The sequence below is a fragment of the Phocoena phocoena genome, chromosome 17 (assembly GCF_963924675.1).
Source record: "Phocoena phocoena chromosome 17, mPhoPho1.1, whole genome shotgun sequence".
Taxonomy (NCBI): domain Eukaryota; kingdom Metazoa; phylum Chordata; class Mammalia; order Artiodactyla; family Phocoenidae; genus Phocoena; species Phocoena phocoena.
In genome coordinates this window covers 56,452,365-56,473,979 of record NC_089235.1, presented here as the reverse complement: position 1 = coordinate 56,473,979, position 21,615 = coordinate 56,452,365, and the positions used below count along the sequence as shown (strand labels likewise).

Sequence of the window (21,615 nt, the reverse complement as noted above, 5' to 3'; positions counted from 1 at the left end):
TAACTCCAGTCCTCACTCAGTCCATGCATAGCTCCTATTAATTTGAATCAGAAGTATGCATGCTCACTGAATAAAGCCTGAAATGTAATTGGATAGGTTACATCAAGGAAAATCCCCTGCAGTCTGACAGTATGGAATGAAGGAACAGTCCAGTGCAGGCAACTGAACAGAGAGATAATTGTCATAATTGGTTTCAATTAGTTTTTCATAGCTCTGGTGAAGCAGTTTCTATTGTATTATACCATTAGCTATAACCAGTAACAGAACTAGTTAGCATGATTAATAGGTGTCAATGCTTATAAAGGTAAAATACATTCTAAATATTAAGATCTCAGTGAAGATAAATGAACTGAATAGCAATGTAAATGCATTGTTGAGAAACCTTTGCCTTTGTTAAATGTGATGTGGTTTGAATGGAATGAGATCAGACATATTCAATGAACTCAAGTGTCATAAATACATATTTTCTGAGGAAAATGAGTTCATGTACAAACAGCCATCTTTTCAGTATGAAACAAGTGACCATTAAATGAACGTTAGAATGTGGTGATACCAAGAAACTCACAACATAGTTAAAATCATAGTTCCTATTAATTTGCTTAAGTAACCCAAATAAATTTTGGTAATGCCTGTGGTACTAAAGAAGAAACTGAAGTATTGAAAGCCTCCTTGGCCACATACTAGTGAATGGCAGAGATAGGATTCCAAGACAGTTTTATTTGATTTCATTATTGGAGCTTTCTTTTACTGTACTTCCTTTTCCAATGATAAGGTCCACTGCAAGAACACAAATCAACTGGAACAAGCTCCCTATTTGTTTTTAGTTTTCCTCCACACTTTCAGAGCTATTCCTATAGGGAGAAAAGGATGAACATTATCCTGGAATAGTAAAATAGTCAAGATTCATTTCACTGCTTGTCATCTAGGAAACTCTGAAGGCCCTGGTTTTCACTTCCCCACCAATCCTGCCTCCAACAAAGATTATTGTCTTGTATTTTTTGTCAGTATAGGGTTCAAACTTTTTTTTCTCAAGGAAGTTAAATTCACAAAGAGCTTTGAAATAATTTGGATTTCTTATATCTTCCTAACTTCCCAGTTCATCTTTGAATTAAGCTAATTCTTTAACCATAAAAAATATTGAGAGCCCAGTATGTCCAAATTAAAGAGTTTGCAGTTTTAATGATGCACATGAAAAATATAATATCTGACTGATTATGGCCTCGAAGGATAGAAACATTTGGATAGAGAAGAAAAGGAGATATTTCATAATAGTGTGAGTAGATCATATTGAGGGACACTGATTATTTGAAACAGAACGTGTGACTAGGCAAGCGTAGGGAGATTTAGGAGAAGTATAAAGGGGTGTGGTTATGGAGGATCTTGATCAAGTGGGAGATTGGATTTGCTTCTGTAAGCAGAGTTGGAAGGATTGTATGAGGGTACTTTGAAAGGATTAACCTGTAAACTCTGAAACAGGATGAAGGGGGGAGATACCTAAATATTAGGTGGTATGATCAGATACACCTTTCGATCTCCATTTCACTCTTTTTCTATATGAAAATGTTAGAAAAGAAACAAGCAAAACCACATTTCTGAAACTTTCTTATAGTGGATCCTTGAATTATAATTGCAGTGACTCTTCTCCAGTTTCCTTCTCCTGTTCAGAGGTTGGTAGAGAGGTGGCAATGATTCTAGGTAAACTTAATTCCATTAGTGACCTAAAGGTAGTAGTCCCCTTACTGGGCTGATTCTGTAGTAATCAAGAGGTCCATCCTAGAACTTGTTCCTAGAAACAGTATTAAATCCCTTTTGCTTGAAAAAGTGTTTTTTATTTCTGGCATTGATGATATATTTGTACTAGAAGTGGTGCATTAAAATAAAAACCTAGGGACTTCCCTGGTGGCGCAGTGGTTGAGAATCTGCCTGCCAATGCAGGGGACACGGGTTTGAGGCTTGGTCTGGGAAGATCCCACATGCCGCGGAGCAACTAAGCCTGTGCGCCACGACTACTGAGCTTGCGCTCCAGAGCCCGCGAGCCACAACTGCTGCTGAAGCCTGCGTGCCCTAGAGCCCACGTGCTGCAACTACTGAGCCTGCGTGCTGCAAGTACTGAAGCCCATGTGCCTAGAGCCTGTGCTCTGCAGCAAGAGAGGCCACCACAATGAGAAGCCCACGCACCCCAACGAAGAGTAGCCCCTGCTCGCCGCAACTAGAGAAAGCCCACGTGCGTCAACGAAGACCCAACACAGCCAAAGATAAAATATTAAAAAAAAAAAAAAAACACCTAAAATATGTGTTACTGTTTTGTGGTCAGGAGTAGTAGTGAGGAAACATATTATGAGCTGGAAGGCTGGTGGCTTTTCTGAGTTACGGCAACTGTGGTGAAGTAATTGTTATGACAATCTGGAATACAGACCACTGAAGCTTTAGCTTGAAAGGGTGAAGTTAAAAAAAAAAAAACTTTGTTAAGGTGTGTGGCCTGTTCCTGGCTGCCTTTGACAGGAGTTTACAACAAAGATGAGAGCTTAGCCTGATATTGGCCAGTTTTCAAGAAGAGATTGAAGAAAGTAGAGTCTAAAATGCTGGTGATTTATGGGTTGGAAAAGCCAACTGCTTCTGTACAGCAGGGGATAAGAAGGTTTATCAGAGTCTCCTATTAAGTTTCTTATGGGGCAGCCCTGGGGCAAAGATCAGATAAAGAATGTTGCATTCCTGCCCAGGCTTATTGCTTCTGATCAATGCAAGGTAGTATTAATTTTAAAAAGTGGTTAAAGCAAGTTGGAGTGGGTGGAGAGTGTTCACTGGCACATGAAAATAACTGGAAGCAAATAAACCAGTTCCTATTAAGTTTTTAGAGGAAATTTTAGCCAAATAAACCCTAGAACTCATCTGCAAAACTCTTTGTTCAGTCCTTAAGGCAATTTTCAGGCACCAAACCTGCATTAACAGTTGTAGGACATAAGAACTGTGTGCCCCAAGGATAGTCTACTCTCCCACACCCACTTCAAATTTTGCCACAGAGAATATGGACGAGGAAGAACTATTCAACAGGAAACACCAAAAGACAACAGAGAACACAAGACAAAGGAGCACCTTCTCAAGAGCAGAAGCAGGGTCTTCAAGGGTATGAGGGTCTTCATAATTCCTGTTCAACAGGATCTATTTATTTCCATGACCATTGATTGTGGAATATTCTTCTTTCTTATCCGCATGGGGAGATTTAATTTGACCATTCATTTTCTTCCCTTAACAGGTCAGTGATCCATGAGGAGCTAGAGTTGGCCTTAATGGAAAAACAAAACAAACATAAAATGGCTGTCCATCTCCCAGAAACCTTGGAATTTGCAAGGGGTGTAGAAAAGACAAAGGGTTGTGTCAAGAGTAAAGGGAAGGAAGGGAGAATTTCTCTGAACATCCGCTGATTAAACTCCCAGTAGCCTGGAATTTAACCTTTTTGGCAATCCAGCTTCAGCAAGTGTACAACAGTGCCTAAGGGGATGACAGAGCAACAGGTTAGAAAACAATTGGGAATCGGATTACCTGCCCTGCGGGCCATTTGTTGCATCCTAGCCTAGACTGGTCAGAGAGTCACAGAGAGGGAACAACTACTATCTATTTAAGTCATTTCATTTGGGGGCCTTTTGGCAGCATTAGCATAGCATTGACCCTAAGAGAGGTAATTTAAAAGCTCTGTGAAGTGTGACCATTCTTTTCTGAAGTGTTTTCTCTATGTATGGTATTCTGCTTAAGCCATTGGTTTTGTATATTGCCCTGACCACATCTTATACATTTCTGTCTCTGGGCCTTTATTCATGTGATTTATTTGACTTCTCTTGAGTCCTCCCCAGCCAAAATACTACTCATCTCATTTCATATACTATTATTCCTTTTATATAAATATATAACTTAAAATTTTTTCAGTTTTTGGAATTAGTTTTATTATTTAATTGCCAGAAGATTGTATTACGCATGTCTTACTTTTCCAATTGAGTTATAAGGTCTAAAAGAACAGAAAATGATTTTTATACCCCGTTGATATTTATACCTCAGGATTCAATAATTATTTGATAATTGATTAATTGCTGAAATATAGTGGTATCACTCATATTCAATGAATATATAATCTAGTAAATTATCTGTAATCAGTGTAACACATCATTTTAAAGAATTAATTTACTTTTATCCAAAAAGTCTTAATACCGATACTTGTCCCAATTCTGTCATACAGAGAGGAAAGTCTATTCATATTTTTCTATTATTCTGAATCACGCTATCAAATGCTACCCCTGCCAGATGCAGCATTATTCCATTTATAGAAACTTTATAGTGACGATGCTGCTAATATGCCACCATTCTATATTTTTCTTTTGCTTTGTTAATATTCTGGTAACTATACAGGATATAGTTAGCTTTAAATCATCATAACATTTTTTATATTTCATTAGCTTTCCACCCATCTCCTTTAATACAGCGGTAGTTAGTTTACAAAGCAAATACAATATTGTTCTTCATAAGTTCATTTTAGGTGGTAAAATTTATTTTGCCAAAACAGGGGCACTGCTATTTGAAATTGAAAGGTGTTAAGTGCCTCTTATTCACAGATCAAAAGTACATATCCAGTAAATGACTGCCTGGATATTGTGCAGTGGGTTTTCTATATTATATTTAACCATTACTCTTGATCTGACTCTCAGAACTTATCTCTATTGCCTATGGGCCCTACCTACACGCCAATATCAGAACAGAATGATGTTACACATTTTTATGTTTGGTTTTACACTAACTCTTCCACTGGTTCACACTAAGTTCCTTTGGAAATATTATCAGCCCACCAGCAGATTTATCTTAATTAAAAAAAAAGGGACAGTAGTCTTTTCTCCTTCTCCTGCTTGAAATACATTGTAATTTATGTGCATACCTCTCCTCACACCCACACCATCAATCTAGTAATCTATTCTCCATTTAGGTAAATTAGCTAGAACAGTGCTGGTTTGCTTTCATTTCCTCTTTATCAGCCAGTAGTTTGTTTGACTTCCCTTTCATTAGGTTAAAGAAATAAATAATAATGGGCATTTATCCTTTTGATTGCCAAATCTGAACCTATTTGAAGCTTCAGGATGTCTTTCAAAATCGCAAATGAGGCCTAATGTTCGCTCCATCTTCAGCGTCCCAGTGAGGACTGTGGCATGACCAGCAGTTTAGGAATTATTCTCATGTTTAGGAATTGGCTTATAGAAGTTAATGCGTTTTCATAAGAAAACAATTTTGAATGACGCAACTATGTAATTTGACCCATACAAGATGTTGCCAATGTGTTCCAGTGCTTATTATGACACAGGTTTAACACATGATATGCCTATGACTCTTTTCTGTGTACCAGTTACACTCTTCTATTTTGTGTCTAAACATTTACTCCTACAAACTCTGTGTGATGATCATCTTTTATATTTTTCTATTAGAGATAACTCAATTAACTGAGCAATCCTTTTTTGCTTGCCAACAAAATACCACACAATGTATCAATACTAAGTCCGTGATACACAAAGATGAATTAGAGCCCGTTTCAAGATGCTCATAGGCTAGTGAGAAAGCAAATGTTTAAAGAAGTAAATTCCATTTGGTTATATATACTGAAATTAAAGTCCATGGGGACATGATAGATAGAATAACTGATTCAAAATATTCACAAAATGTTTAGTCAAGCCACAGTCTCCAAATGAATTCTCAAACACCATTGATGTCCTGTGTGAATGAAATGATTCAGTATCTGTAATAAAAGAACACTTCGTAGCACAAAAAGAGTTGGAAAATGTATTAGTTAAGTGCTTTGAAGTCTCAGGATGAGAGGTGCTAGGTGGTTCAACTTGATGTTATGCTCTCCTAAATTATTTTTAATCATCTGGAAAAATAAAACCCTGAGATTAATTTTCTGTAAGAAGTACAAACAACATGGTTTTACTTCCCGTAGTAGATATAATTTTACAATGTTTTAAAGCATTGTTAGTTGGTCTCCGCAGGATCATGCTTCATCTATTTGACTGAATAATTATGCAATTCTATAGTCATGGTATCCATTATTCTTTCATTTTATTTTCATTCCAGTGTTCAAGATCAGGTTTTCCTCTTGATATTTTGTTAAGTATCTTGCCTTTCACAATTATCCATGTGTTCCTAAGAAATCGGAATTTTTTTTAGAACCAAGTTTGTTTTAATGTGTTTATTAGTATAAATCACTCATCTTTTTCTAAATTACTTGGTAGAGTTTTATTGAATTTCTTCAAGGAAAACATGACTCTTCTCCTAGAGTCCTTTATAATATATACTCTTTCAGGATTTAAATTGTATTTTTAACTTTTTATTCTTTAACTTATTGGGGTTTTGTTAGGCTGCAATACATCAAAGATCTTTTTATAATCACTGTGCCTGGTATGATGCTTGATATGATACCAACCAGGAGATGAAAGAATGAATGAATCAGTGACACTTTGCGAATTTGGTTACACAAATCTTCTACCAGGAGTTGAGATTACACCTTGAATAATTAGCATTTAATGATGTTGACTTAAAAAAATGCATAACCTGAAAGTTGAGAATTATATTTTTTTGGCAGACATACTGAGGACTTAAACCTGGGAGACAGCCTCTCAGATAGTTCTGAGGGACTGTTCTGACGAGGTAAGGGAAGAGCCAGGATATATAGGAGTTTTTGCAAAAGAAAAAACCCACAAAAACAAACAAATAAAAACCCCACAACAACAGGTAGTCAGAACATCAAAAGATTACTGTTAACTAAAGAAAAAACAGACATCTCAAATTAATGAATTTAGCACTTTTCTGTGTATGGGAAGATGCAAGGATCTAGGCTCATTGAAATCATTCCTTTAATTTGCACCTTAACTACCTAGGGCCAATCTCCTGTTTTCTCCATCCTCAGTCCCTTCCGGGTGCACAGCTGGGGGTGGTTGCAGTGGCTGATGGCTTGATGGCTGCAACATCCTTTGTTTCCTGATATAGCAGGTGACATTTTTGTCCACAGTGAAGGCATGACCCAATCTTTAGTAGATCATAACTTAATCACACCTAATTTAGATGTCTCAAATGGAAAGTTGATTGTAATAATAATAAAGTTGCAATTTGTTGAGCTAATAATAATGCCTGCCATGTAGTGAGTGTTTGCTCAGCATATAAATTACTTATATATATTGTTTTATATAATCATATCAACAGCCTTGTAAAGTCGATATTCTCATATCCAAATAGTATGCATACATTATTTTGGCTGTTTGCCTTTTTAAAATTTACTTTTGGTGATCCTATTTAATGCACTTATTCATATTAAATTGAATTCGTATTCAATTAATAAACTCACATAGTACATATCATACATACTATGAAAATTTCTGCTTATATGTATTGGGTTGGCCAAAAGTGTTTTTTGTTTTTTTCCGTAAGATGGCTCTAGTAGCACTTAGTTGTCTTTAACTTCATTCAAAATAATTTTGTTAGATTGTATGTGGCAGCCATCATATCAGTGTGCATTTATAAAAGACCTCAAAATTGGTGAATTTTTGTGTAACCATTCTAATATTGAAGATGGAAAGAAAAAAGCAACATTTTCAGCATATTATGCTATATTATTTCAAGAAAGGTAAAAATGCATCCGAAACGCAAACAAAAAAAAAGGTTTGTGCAGTGTATGGAGAAGGTGCTATGACTAATTGAACGTGTCAAAAGTGGTTTGTGAAGTTTTGTGCTGGAGATTTTTCACTGAATGATCTCCACGGTTGAGTAGACCAGTTGGGGTTGATAATGATCAAATCGAGACATAATTGAGAACAATCAACATTACCATCCAGGAGATAGCCAGCATACTCAAAGTATCTAAGTCAGGCATTGAAAATCATTTGTACCAGCTTGGTTATATTCATCACTTTGATGTTTGGGTTACACATAAGTTAAGCGAAAAAAACCTTCTTGACCATACTTCCTCATGTGATTCTCTACTGAAACATAATGAAAACGTTCCGTTTCTAAAACAAACTGATGGGCGATGAAAAGTGGATACTGTACAACAATGTGGAGCGGAAGAGATCATGGGGCAAGCAAAAGGAACCACCACCAAGCACACCAAAGGCCAGTCTTCATCCAGAGAAGGTGATGTGTATATGGTGGCATTGGAAGGGAGTCCTCTATTATGAGCTCCTTCCAGAAAACCAAACGATTAATTCCAATAAATACTGCTCCCAAGTAGACCGACTGAAAGCAGTAGTCGACGAAAAGCATCCAGAATTAGCCAACAGAAAACGCATACTCTTCCATCAGGATAATGCAAGACTGCATGTTTCTTTGATGACCAGGCAAAAACTGTTAGAGCTTGGCTGGAAAGTTATGATTCATCTGCTGCATTCACCAGACATTGCAACTTCAGATTTCCATTTATTTTGGTCTTTACAAAATTCTCTTAATGGAAAAACATTCAATTCCTTGGAAGACTGTAAAAGGCACCTGGAACAGTTCTTTGCTTAAAAAGATAAATTTTGGGAAGATGGAATTATGAAGTTGCCTGAAAAATGGCAGAAGGTAGTGGAACAAAAGGGTGAATGTTGTTCAATAAAGTTCTTGGTGAAAATGAAAAATGTGTCTTTTATTTTTACTTAAAAACTGAAGGCACTTTTGGCCAACACAATACATTTAGGGATTCCAATTATTTGCTCTCAGTTTTTCTCCTCTGAAGAGTTTATATAAGGTATCTCTCTCAAAGTAACATTTAATGTCAGAATAGCTCTCCTTTCTATTCATGACTTATGCATAGGATATATATTCACTACATGAACCTATATATTTTTGGTCAACCCTTTTGGAATACTTTTTTTCCAGTTTAGTTTCTACCCTACCACATCCGTAAGACCTGTCTTCACTGTATTTTCAAGTCTAATAACTATTATAGTACTTTGAGTCTTATATTTTAAAATTGTGAATATGCTTGATAATTCTCCTTTTTTTTTGTTCTTCTATTTATCCTGTTGTTAAACCTTACATCATCAGGAAATTCTTTCCAGACCTCCTTTTAATGTAGACTATGTTTTCTCAATTATATACTTTCATTTTAGCCTATATGTTTCCTTTATCCCAGTTACTACATTATAATTAATATTCTGTAGTCATTTCTTTCCTTGGTTAACATAGAGTTATGAACTCTATGAAGGAAGGGCCATGTTTGTCAGTTGCAAAACTATATCCCCAAAATATTGCCCATGATAGCTGTTAATAAACATTTGTGGAATGAATATCTACTTTTCATGTGTAACAGCATGCAATTTTGAAATGATCTAAGACTTTTAAGTTAGAGACACAGGCTTGAACCACAAGTCTACAATTCATTAGTTGGGTGGCCATGGGAAAGTTTCTTAAGCTGATTCCCAGTTTCCCTTTCTGTACAATGAGGGAAATCATATATGGTGTTGGGTATTTTGTGAGATGTAAGGTGGGAAAATGAATGCTTAAAACAAAGTGTGGCTCAGAGCTGATTTCAACAATTAAGGCTATTAGCATTCTCAAATTGTAAATTTTTAGAAAGCAAGGAAGGTGGTGTTGCTTTACCTGTTACACATCACAGAGCAATGTTAATGGCAATCCTCAAGAGCCTCTGATGAATAAATTGTGTCATTTACCAAGTAATTTATTGTTCTGTTTCCTTTTAACTAATATAGATGAATGTCACTAAACTCTAACCTCTATAACTCAATTAGATTTTTGTTTATCTTGGATCTCTCCCAAGTAATTGTTTGCTGTATCAACAATCCTTTACACTTTAGAATAGTTTATGTTAACAAATTCCTTCATGTTACTGGCTGATAATTTCAATATCTGTGAGAAGAGAGAAGATAAATAAAATATACATCTTTCCAACAAATGCACAATAATTTATTGTGGATAGAGCAGTAAAATTAAATAAAGGGTCTCTGACATTTTTAGAGACATATTTTGAGTGTAAAGTCTTCAGACATGTTTTCCAGTTTTCTTTTCAATTCACTAAACTGTCCACCCTAAACATGATATCGTGGCATAATTCCAAGAGTAAATTCAAATAAATCTTTAGTACATAGGGAGTTTTTTTTTTTTTTTTTGCGGTACGCGGGCCTCTCACTGTTGTGGCCTCTCCCATTGCGGAGCACAGGCTCCGGACGCGCAGGCTCAGCGGCCATGGCTCACGGGCCCAGCCGCTCCGTGGCATGTGGGATCTTTCCAGACTGGGGCACAAACCTGTGTCCCCTGCATCGGCAGGCGGACTCTCAGCCACTGCGCCACCAGGGAAGCCCCGGGAATTTCTTTTATTTAGTAATCTTTGCATTAAAAAATTTGATCAATTCTCAACCAACAGTATGGTGAATATAACTTGATAGTACCCCACCAACACACTCCAGTCCCATTTTAAACTTTGCATTATGGAATATCAAATGAGATTGATCAGGTTCTGTAGTTTTATTTTAATCACCTAAACCTTTTGATTGATATATTAGTGTCATCTGTTGGTGAAGAAAGATAGCTGTAGTCTGTTCAACAATTCTGCTTTTAGATGTAATCATCTGCTTCAGAAACACATTGAAGTGACAAGCACGATGTGGTTATCTTGCATGTACATTTAATGAATTACATGAAAATTCTTATTTTATGCTTAAATCTCTATTTTCTTTAAGAATGATTTCATAATAAACGATATTACTTTGTAAATACCATGTATATTAATGATTAGTTTGTAATCTGTATTACTGAACGTGACCTACCACGTATATCTTCATTTTTTCCCGAAATTCAAACTCTTGATAGCTGGTAGAAACAGTGTTTAAAAAATTAATCTAAAGCTAGTTCCAAAATTCTTATAGTAATGAGAAAGCTAATTTTATTTAAAAGTTCAAATGTGCAGCACTATTTATTTAAAAAAATCAAGAATAAAAAGTGAATGTTTGGGCTTCCCTGGTGGTGCAGTGGTTGAGAGTCCGCCTGCCGATGCAGGGGACATGGGTTCGTGCCCCGGTCTGGGAAGATCCCACATGCCGCGGAGCGGCTGGGCCCGTGAGCCATGGCCGCTGAGCCTGCGCGTCCGGAGCCTGTGTTCCGCAACGGGAGAGGCCACAATGGTGAGAGAACCGTGTACCGCAAAGAAAAAAAAATGTTTTAAAAAAGTGAATGTTCAGTCAGAATATAGCAGGTTTTTTAATGGTGGGTTATATAATTCTTCCAGTTAATAAAACATCTTTCTTGGCTCTGCGTTTTAAAATGGATATAAACAGCTTAGAGAGAAGTCCCAAATTAAAGGGTTGGGAGGGCACAAAAAATAGAATCCATGATCAATGACTATAGAATTGGGATCTATTAAACCTGAATGTGAAGCATCCTAATAATTGTCTTCTTGGGTTACTCAATGTACAAAGGATGATGGGTAGGTTGTTGTTTTTGAAGGTTAAAGAATAAAGGCAAATGAAAGCAGGAATTTCTGAAGGTGAGAACCAGATATATTTTGGAATTATCTTCTTTGAGTTTCATTTCGAAACAGGCTAAATTCTTATCTGTTTTCTGGTTTAGAAATAATTCAGCCACAAGGCAAGGGCTAGATTAGGTAATCTATTAAAATTCCAACCAGTGTTATTATTAATTCACTGATTGACTTCATGTTTTCCTTTTGTTTTAGGTACTTTTTTCTGGCTAATGCATGTTTGTTCATTTAAATAAAAGTTAAGTTTGAGTATAGCAACTATTTAGAGCTTTCTTCTTTCTTCCTTTCATTCCTACACCTAACCACTTCTTGTAAAATAATTTGGAAACTGCTTTTTCCCCTAGATATATGACTTCATGATAATTGAAGTCCTGACCTTAATTATTTCTTAGGGGTGAGAGGGAAAGGAGTGGATTGAATCTAAGGACACAAGTGGTAGTTTCATTAAAAGTATTTCCTTTTTTATTACTATATTCAAGGGATTGAATTCTTACTCATTTCATCAAAACTTATTAACCTCACCATCTCTTACAGCAAACATCTCATCTATTAATCAATTGAATTTTCTAAAAAATTAACTATCTCAAAATAAACTGTTCATTTCAAAAGTATTTTGTAAAGAATGGCTGAAAATTTATAGACAATAAATATGTTTTAAATTTTACTGAAAATGAATCTATAAAATATGCCTTTGAGAAATAGTAAAGTGAGATATTAGAAATCATTAATCTTGGTTACAGATATTTTAAAATATTTTACAGATATCAGTTTATAATGTATAATTAAATGGTGAGGAAGCTTAAGGAAATTGCCTGTTATTTATAGAAACCATTGATATTTAATTAATATTAGTCAAGTTCTTTTCTAGGATTGAGAACCTAAAATAATTGCTTTAAACTAAAAGTATATACTTCATTTCTAATGTATATAGAGCAAGTTCTATGAATCCTCAATACACTTCTCACTGATTGATTTCATTGGAAGTTCATCGATTGTTTTCTTTTCAATACTCTTGAAAAATTAAACAGAAAAAAAAATTCATGTAAGAAACACTCTCAAAAGTACTATAAGCATATTATGGGTAAAAATGTAAAATTTCAGCTTTGTTTACTGTACCAATTATCAATAAATTATGATTGCTTTTGTACAGTTATATCTACATTTTATGAAGTGTGTTTTATCTTGGTATTGTATTTTTACTTACTATTGTTACTGATATTTTCAATATTAGTGGTTTATCATTATTTGATTTAATGTAAAATGATATTGCATGGAATACTAACTGAATAGAGTGAATATCAAGACTAATTGGAAACATACTTTTTTTTTGCATTGCAACGTCTTTTTTACCTTTTATTTTGCAGTAATTTCAGACTTTCAGGTAAATTGTGAAAATAGTACAGAGTTCCCATATACATACTCTTATCCAGCTTTCCTTAATATTAACTGCTTATGTAACCATAGCACAGTTATCAAAACTAGGAAATTAACATTTGTATAATACTATTAAGTAAGCCATAGACTTTACTCAAACTGGAATACCTTTTAGTCCATTCATTCCTTACTGTTTGTATTTCTATTGATTATTTGTAGTATAAAAGTAATATAATGTAAAGGTAATATAATAGAAAATTTAGAATATGCTATAAGAAAAAAATAATTCTCCCCAACTTCTGCTATTTCTTTATATTTTTTCTATTTTTTTCACTTAAAGTGAAAATGTATTTTTCTCTGAGATGAATATTATTTTAAAAATCTCTTATATTTGTATACTTGTATACTTTTAAGCATCAACTAATAAAATAACAGGGCAATAGGTGAATATCAGACAATTTCCAGATTCTATTTTGTGTATTGATCTAATTAAAACTTCACAAATGTATGCACTTACTATGATAATTCTCATTGTATTCTCCAGGTTAAACACATATTAGAGCTGGAATTCTATTCCAATCTCTCCAGCTTCAAAAATACGTCCATTTTTTGCTGCACTATATTTTTCTTATTTAAGTGAAAAAAAGTTTCCACCCAGACTATATTTTTTTTCAGATAAATATTCATGGTTGAGGGTTAAGTAGAAGCATCAGAGTAATGGAGAGCATACTGATGAAACTTGATTTGCACATTATTATGTTAGTAGAATGTAACTTTGAAGAAGCCACATAAATGGTATTGATCTTTTTATCTGTAAAATACGAGTAATAAATACTAATTTAAAAAATAGCCACAAACGTAAACAATATAAAGTATCTAAATTTTGCTGGCATGAAGAATGACATCTAATATCTATTCAGTAAAATTTCATTCCTTTCCCATACTTCTCTGTTTATGTAATTGAAATAGCAGACATTTCCATTTCTCTGTAAATCTTCTTAAAAGGAAAAAAAAAGACACCTGTATCTACATATAATTTTATAAATGTAAAATGTTAAAATATATATTAAAATAACTGTAAACTCTTCTTTTCCCTCCCTTCTATAGAATTGCAGAGTAGCTCTTGTGGAAACCCAGGAGTTCCACCCAAAGGTGTGCTATATGGTACAAGGTTCGATGTTGGGGACAAGATCCGCTACAGCTGTGTAACTGGATATATCCTTGACGGCCACCCTCAACTCACCTGTATAGCCAGTTCAGTTAATACAGCCTCATGGGATTTTCCTGTTCCCATCTGTAGAGGTAAAGAAAAAAATAATGTTTACTTTTATGTTGACTGAATATTCATTTGACATAATGAAAATATTTTAAAAATAAGAGTGATAATCAGACAGTATATTTGCAAAACGTATTTGGTGCTTGTTTCTTTTATAAAATCTGAAACTTAGGAAGAGCACATACAGTACATGAAAGATTAAGAAAAATACTTAGGACAACATTACTTGTGAAATGAGACAATGGATTATATTTTTATATTTCTATACATATTTATACATACATTGTGTATATATGTGTCTTGATGTTTGTACTGGAAAAACATGGAGTTTATGATGCTTAGAAATTTAGTTAGGCTGTCAAAATCATGATTTTGTTTTCATTTTGAAATATTGACTGAATCTATGAATCTTTTAAAGATTTCTGGTAGAGAGTTTAGCATGGGAATTCGTGAAATTAAGAATGCTGTATAATTTATTATTGATACTAATAAGGATCACTTGTATTATGGGGAAAACATAGTAATATACTAATGTAGACAAAGGTACAAAGTACATAGCCTGGAAGATAGAACATGTTCAACATTAGCTGAATTCATGCATGAATCTTGCCCACAAAAATTCTCTGGAGAAATCATGATCTCAAGTCATCTGCCCATTTTTTGATCAGGTTTTGTTGTTGTTGTTGAGTTTTATGAGTTCTTTTTCTATTTTGGTTATTAACCCCTTATTTATTATAGGATTTGCAGATATCTTCTCCCATTCATTAGATTGTGTTTTCATTTTGTCGGTCCTTTGCTTTGCCGTTCAGAAGCTTTTTAGTTCGATGTAGCTCCATTTGTTTATTTTTGCTTTTGTTTCCTTTTCCTTAGGAGACATATCCAGAAAGATATTGCTAAGATCGATGACAAACAGTGTACTGTCTATGCTTTCTTCTAGGAGTTTTATGGTTTTGGGTCTTATATTCAAGTCTTTAATCCATTTTGAGCTGATTTTTGTATATGGCATAAAATAGCGGTCTAATTTCATTCTTTTGCACGTGGCTGTCCAGTTTTCACAGTGCCTTTCACCGCAGAGACTATCCTTTGTCAGTTGTGTTCTTTGCTGCTTTGTCATAAATTAATTTTCCATATATACGTAGTTTTATTTCTGGGCTCTCAATTCTACTCCATTTGCGCTCTATGTATGTTTTTCTACCAATATCATGCTGTTTTGATTATTATAGCTTTGTAATGTAATTTGAAATCAGTGTGATCTCCAGTTTTGTCCTTTTTCCTTGGAATTGCTTCAGCCACTTGGTGTCTTTTGTGGTTCCATATAATTTTTAGGGCTTTTTGTTCAGTTTCTGTGAAAAATGTTGCTGGAATTTTGATAGGGATTTCATTGAATCTGTAGATTGCTCTAGGTAGTATGGATGCTTCAACAATGTTAATTCTTCCAATGTTAATTCTAACATTTTAACAGTGTTAATCCATGAGCTGAGTGTGGAAATCTTTCCATTTCTTTGTGTCTTCTAGGCATTTATTACATTGAAATACTCTTTTCTATACCTATTTTATTGAGAGTTGTCATAAATGTGGTTGAATCTTGTCAGATGCTTTTTCTGTATCTCTTGAGTGGAACATATATTTATTTTTCATTTTGTTAACGTGATATATGTGTGTGTGTGTGTGTGTACGTATATATACACACACAGACACGTGTGTGTGTGTGCGTGTGTGTATATATATATATCTCAACATTGCTTGATTTGCAGATGTTGAACCATCCTTTAATTCTAGGAATAAATCCCACTTGATCATGATGTATGCTCTCTTAAAATGCATTGTTGTTATTCAGTTTAGTAATATTTGTTGTAACATAATTTTAATAGTAACATAAATAGTAACATTAATAGTAACATAATTTTTGCATATATGTTCATCAGATGTTGGCCTGTAATTTTCTTTTCTTGTGTGTACTTGTCTGGTTTTAGTATCAGGGTAATGTTGGCCTCATAAAATGAGTTAGGAAGCATTCCTCCTTTTCGATTTTTTGGAAAAATTTGAGAAGAATGGGTGTTAAATATTCTTTGAATATTTGGTAGAATTCACCTGAAAAGCCATTTTGGATCTGGAATTTTGTTTTTTGTGAGGTTTTTGATCATTGTTTTAATTACCTTATCAGTTGTCTGTCTATTCAAATTTTTTATTTCTTTATGATTTAGTCTTGGAACATTGTATGACTCGAAGAATGTATCCATTTCTTCTTGACTGTCCAATTTGTTAGTGTATAGCTGTTCGTAGTATTCTTTTATAATCCTTTGTACTTCTGTGATATCTTTTGTTGCTTCTTCCCTTTCTTTTCATATTTATATGCACCTTCTTTCTTCTTTTTTTTTCCTTAGTGATTGTAGCTAAAGGTTTATCTTTTCAAAGAACCAGCTCTTAATTTCATTGATCTTTTCTATTGTCTATTTAGTCTCTTTTCATTTATTTCTCCTCTGATCTGTATGACTTCCCTTCTTCTACTCAGTTTGGGATTTGTTTTTTTTTTTTTTTTTCCCTAGTTCTTTTAGGTTAGATTGTATATTTGATATTTTTCTTATTTCTTGAGGTAGGGCTGTTTGGCTATAAACTGCCCTCTTGGTACCATGTTTGCTGCATCTGATAAGTTTTGGTATGTTGTATTTTCATTTTCATTTGTCTTCAGGTGTATTTTTTTTATCTTCCTTTGATTTCATCATTGATCCAATAGTTGTTCAGTAGCATGCTGTTTACGTTTCACATATTTGTGATTTTTTTAGCTTTCTTCTTGTAATTGATATCTAGCTTCATACTATTGTGATCAGAAAAGATGTTTGATATGATTTCAGTCTTCTTAAATTACTGAGACTTTTTTTTGTGTGTTCCAAGAAATGCTCTATCCTTGAGATGTTCCATGTGCACTTGAGAAGGTTGTGTGTTCCACATTTGGATGTAATGTTCTGTAAATTTATTAAGTCCATTTTATCTAGTGTTTCATTTAAGGCCACTGTTTCCTTGTTGACTTTCTCTCTGGATCATCTTTCACTGATGTAAGTGGGATGTTAAAATCCCCTACTATTATTGTGTTGCTCTCAGTTTCTCACTTAGTTCTGTTAATAATTATTTTATATATGTTGGTGCTCCTATGTTAGGGGCATATGTATTAATAACTGTTGTGTCTTCTTGATGAATTGTACCTTTTATCATTATAGTATTTCCATATCTGTCTCCTTATCATTTTTTGGTTTGAATTCTCTTTTGTCTCATATGAATATGGCTACATCCACTTTCATTTGGCTGCCATTTGCTTAGAGTGTCATCTTCCATCCCTTCCCTTTGAGTCTGTGCTTGTCTTTAGAGCTGAGCTGAGTCTCCTGGAGCGCATATAGTTGGCTGTTGTGTTGTATTCTGTCTGCCCACTCTGTGTTTCAATTGGTGAATTCAGTCCATTTACATTCGTACTTCCATTTTTTTTTCTGGTTGCTCTATATCTCTGTTATTTCTTTTTTTCTATTGTTTCTGTCTGCCATTTTATTTCGGTGATTTTCTATGATATAGTTCTCAGTTTCTTTTTTCTTTCCTTATTGTGTCTCTGCTCTAGATTTATGTATTATGGTTACCATGAGGTTTATATAAAACATCTCATAAATAAAATAGTCTTCTTTTATTGAAGTATAGGTGATTTACAGTGTTTCAGGTGTACAGCAAAGTGATTTAGTTATATCTTGTCTATTCTTTTTCATATTCTTTTCCATTATATGTTATTGCAAGATAGTGAATGTAGTTCCCTGTGTTATACAGTAGGTCCTTGGTGTTTCTCTATTTTATATATCTGTTATTCACAATTTCCCAATTTATCCCTCCCCCCCCTTCCCCTCTGGTAATCATAAGTTTGTATTCTGTCTCTGAGTCTAATTGTGTTTTGTAAATAAGTTCATTTGTATGATTTTTTAAAAATTCCACGTGTAAGTTATATCGTATGATATTTGTCTTTCTCTGTCTGTCTTACTTCACTTAGTATGATAATTTCTAGGTCTATCCATGTTTCTGGAAATGGTATTATGTCATTCCTTTTTATGGCTGAGTAACATTCCATTATACGTGTAATGGAATATTTTATAAATATATGTGTGTGTATGTATATATATATGTGTGTATATATATGTATATATGTGTGCTGTGTCTACTTTATCCATTCATCTGTTGATGGACATTAAGGTTTCTTTCATGTCTTGGCTCTTGTAAATAGTGCTGCTATGAACATTAGGGTGCATATATCTTTTCAAATTAGAGTTTTAATCTTTTCTGGATATATGCCCAGGAGTGGGATTGATGGATCATATGGTAGCTCTATTTTCAGTTTCTTATGGAACCTCCATACTGTTCTCCTCAGTGGCGGCACCAATTTACATTCCCACCAACAGTGTGGGAGGATACCATTTTCTCCACATCCTCTCCAGCGTTTATTATTTGTTGACTTTTTGATGATGGCCATTTTGACTGGTGTGAGGTGGTACCTCATTGTAGTTTTGATATGTATTTATCTAATAATTAGTGAGGTAGAGCACCTTTTCATGTGCCTGTTGGCCATCTGTATGTCTTCTTTGGAGAAATGTCTATTTAGGTCTTCTTCTGTGCATTTTCTGACTGGGTTGTTTGTTTTTTTGATATTGAGTTGTATAAGCTGTTTGTATATTTTAGAAATTAACCCCTTGTTGGCTGCATTGTTTGCAAATATTCTCTCCCAGTCCATAGGTTGTCTTTTTATTTTGTTTATAGTTTCCTTTGCTGTGTAAAGGCTTTTAAGTTTAACTAGATACTATTTGTTTATTTTTGCATTTGTTTCCATTATCCTTGGGGACAGATCCAATAAAATATTGCTGTGTTTTATGTCAACGAGTGTTTTGCCTATGTTTTTCTCTAGGAGTTTTATAGTATCCAGTCTTACATTTGGGTCTTTAATCAATTTTGAGTTTATTTCTGTATGTGGTGTTAGAGAATGTTCTAATTTCATTCATTTACATGTAGCTGTCCAGTTTTCCCAGCACCACTTATTGAAGAGAGTGTCTTTTCTCCATTGTATATTCTTGCCTCCTTTGTTGTAGATTGACTATAAATGTGTGGGAATATTTCTGGACTTTTTGTCATTTTTATGTGTCTGTTTTTGTGCATGTGCCATACTATTTTGATAACTGTGGCTTTGCAGTATAGTCTGAAGTCAGGGAGCATGATTCCTACAGCTCCATTCTTCTTTCTCATGATTGTTTTGGCTATTTGCGGTCTTTCGTGTTTCCATACAGATTTAAAAAAATTTTGTTCCAGTTCTGTGAAACATGCCATTGGTAATTTGATAGGTATTGCATTGAATCTGTAGATTGCCTTGGGTAATATGATCATTTTAACTATATTGATTCTTCCAATCCAAGAACATGGTATATCTTTCCATCTGCTTGTGTGGTCTTCAGTTTCTTTCATCAGCATCTTATAGTTTTTGGAGTACAGGTCTTTTGCCTCCTTATGTAGGTTTATTTGTAGGTGTTTTATTCTTCTTGATGTGATGGTAAATGGGATTCTTTTCTTAATTTCTCTTTCTGCTATTTTGTTGTTAGCGTATAGAAATGCAACAGATTTCTGTATATTGATTTTGTATCCTGCAACTTTACTGAATTCATTGATAAGCTCTAGTAGTTTTCTGGTAGCATCTTTAGGATTTTCTACATATAGTATTATGTTATTTGCAAACAATGACAGTTTTACAGCTTCCTTTCCAATTTGGATTCCTTTTCTTTCTTTTCTTCTCTGATTGCTGTGGCTAGGACTTCCAAAATTATGTGGAATAAAAGTGGCAAGAGTGGGCATTCTTGTCTTGTTCCTGATCTTAGCAGGAATGTATTCAGCTTTTCACTATTGAGTATGATGTTAGCTGTGTATTTGTCATATATGGCCTTTATTATGTTGAGGGTTTTTCCCTGTGTGTTCACTTTCTGGATAGTTCTTATCATAAATGTATGTTGAATTTTATCAAAAGTTTTTGCTGCATCTATTGAGATGATCATATCGTTTTTATTCAGTTTGTTAATGTGGTATATCAAACTGATTGATTTGTGGATATTGAAAACTCCTTGCATCCCTGGGATAAATCCCACTTGATCATGTTGTATGATCCTTTTAATGTGCTGTTGGATTCTGGATAATTCTCCATAAGTGTGACTTTAAGTTTGGTTTCTGGAGAATTTTCTTTTTCGTGATGCTGTGTTACCATGGTTTTTCATGGGGCTTGATGAGCTGTTCTTACGCCGGCACATTTGAAGTAGTGGATACATTTCTTCTTTAGATGAATGTTCTTTATTTCCTTGATTCTAATGATTTAACAGATTAGTAGTCAGAGGCCTTTCTTTTGTTTTTCAGCAGCTTGTGCTATAGCACTGTTTTTGGTTTCTCTTACCTGAGCTGTCTGTAGTTATATTTGAGAATCAGCACTTTCCACCCTCTACCACCTTTGCTAGAGGTATTGCCTTGTACCATCATTGTAGCTGCTTGTGCCTCGCTGCTGCTAATGATACTGTTGTAGCTGGCATCATTACCTGGGGCACTGGGATGGCAAAAACCTGCTCTGTGCCCAGGATCTCCTGAGTCTCAGGCTCTGCTACAGTGGAGGGAGTAGGAGAGTAGGGAGTGAGCTGGAGTCTCGGTTGCCTCTACTGCGTCTGGGGTTATATTAGGTTTGCATGTGCTACTGCTGTGGATGGGCAGGGCTGCAGTGGTAGGCACCTTCATGGATGGAGAGACCAGCTGCAGGCTCAACTGCCACTGCTGCCTGGTTCCCTGTGAGCCACTGTGGCTGGGAGGCTGGAGTTATGTATGCCTCCTTCCCTGCTGCTACCAGGTTCTCTGGGACTGTGCGCTCAGCTGCTGTGGTTGGGGGTTCAGGATCTCAGGCACTGTCTCTGCTTTTCTTCTGATTCTGCCTTCTCTATGTATTCCAGTCCACCCACCTTTACATGTACAGATGTGTGGAATTCTCCAGCACCCTGGTGTGCTGGGCCAAGTCATATTTGTTGAGTTATGGATTTTTACTGGTTGTAGTTTGAAGAGGAGGGACAAAGAGAGCATCTCTCATTCCACAATGATGCTGATGGCACCCCTATCTACTTCTGTGACTGCTAATTAACTATCGTTTGCTTAAGTATTTATAGTATATTAGGAAATTTATAAGCATGCTCACTTTTAAATTTCACAGTATGAAACTGAAACTAAAAAATTTAAAAAAATTGTTCAAGGTTACTCAATAAATGTCAAGAACCATGAAGAGTTTGAGATTTTACTTGACTTGGAATTAACGATTTCTCTGCCATAGTTTCTTGGATGGTGATAGAAGACACAAGACTCTTGGGTCAGAAACAAAGGAGAGTTTATTATACACAGAAGTGTCAGGAGACAGAGCATCAGCGTTTGTGCCCGTTCTCCA

General features: G+C 34.8%; 1 protein-coding gene across 4 annotated transcripts in view; it reads left to right on the top strand.

Moving 5' to 3' along the window:
- Positions 1-21,615, top strand: part of CSMD3 (CUB and Sushi multiple domains 3) — a 1,073,652-nt gene that overhangs the window by 221,592 nt on the left and 830,445 nt on the right. For all 4 annotated transcript variants that reach the window (XM_065895021.1, XM_065895023.1, XM_065895022.1 and 1 more), the window contains exon 4: positions 13,976-14,170. In XM_065895021.1, coding sequence (XP_065751093.1) covers positions 13,976-14,170 — 195 coding nt within the window. The remainder of the gene's footprint in view (positions 1-13,975; positions 14,171-21,615) is intronic.